The sequence below is a fragment of the Penaeus monodon genome, chromosome 23 (assembly GCF_015228065.2).
Source record: "Penaeus monodon isolate SGIC_2016 chromosome 23, NSTDA_Pmon_1, whole genome shotgun sequence".
NCBI classification, from domain to species: domain Eukaryota; kingdom Metazoa; phylum Arthropoda; class Malacostraca; order Decapoda; family Penaeidae; genus Penaeus; species Penaeus monodon.
In genome coordinates, this window is record NC_051408.1 from 17435529 (window position 1) to 17435765 (window position 237).

General features: G+C 66.7%; 1 protein-coding gene across 1 annotated transcript in view; it reads right to left on the minus strand.

The window, feature by feature from the left end:
• Positions 1 to 237, minus strand: part of LOC119587839 (protein obstructor-E-like) — a gene marked incomplete at both ends in the record, with an annotated part of 2745 nt that continues 2508 nt past the window's right edge. Inside the window, 1 exon segment of the mRNA XM_037936544.1 lies at positions 1 to 182. Coding sequence (XP_037792472.1) covers positions 1 to 182 — 182 coding nt within the window.

The following is a 237-nucleotide window of genomic DNA, read 5'->3' on the forward strand; positions in this document are numbered from 1 at the left end:
TCTGGCCCCTTCGTCGGGTGGATCCAGACCCGGAGCCGCCCGTCGCTACTCGCACGCGGTCCTTGAGGTCGGGGACGTCGTAGCCGGCGGCGATGGCGGCGGCGATGATGTCGGCGCTGACGCGGCCGCCTGACGACAGCGTCTGGAAGTACTCGTCGAAATACTGCGAGTAGTAGTCGGCGCTGCGGGTGGGAGGGGGGGGGAGATCAGTGCCACGCGAAAGGAAAGAATGGATGA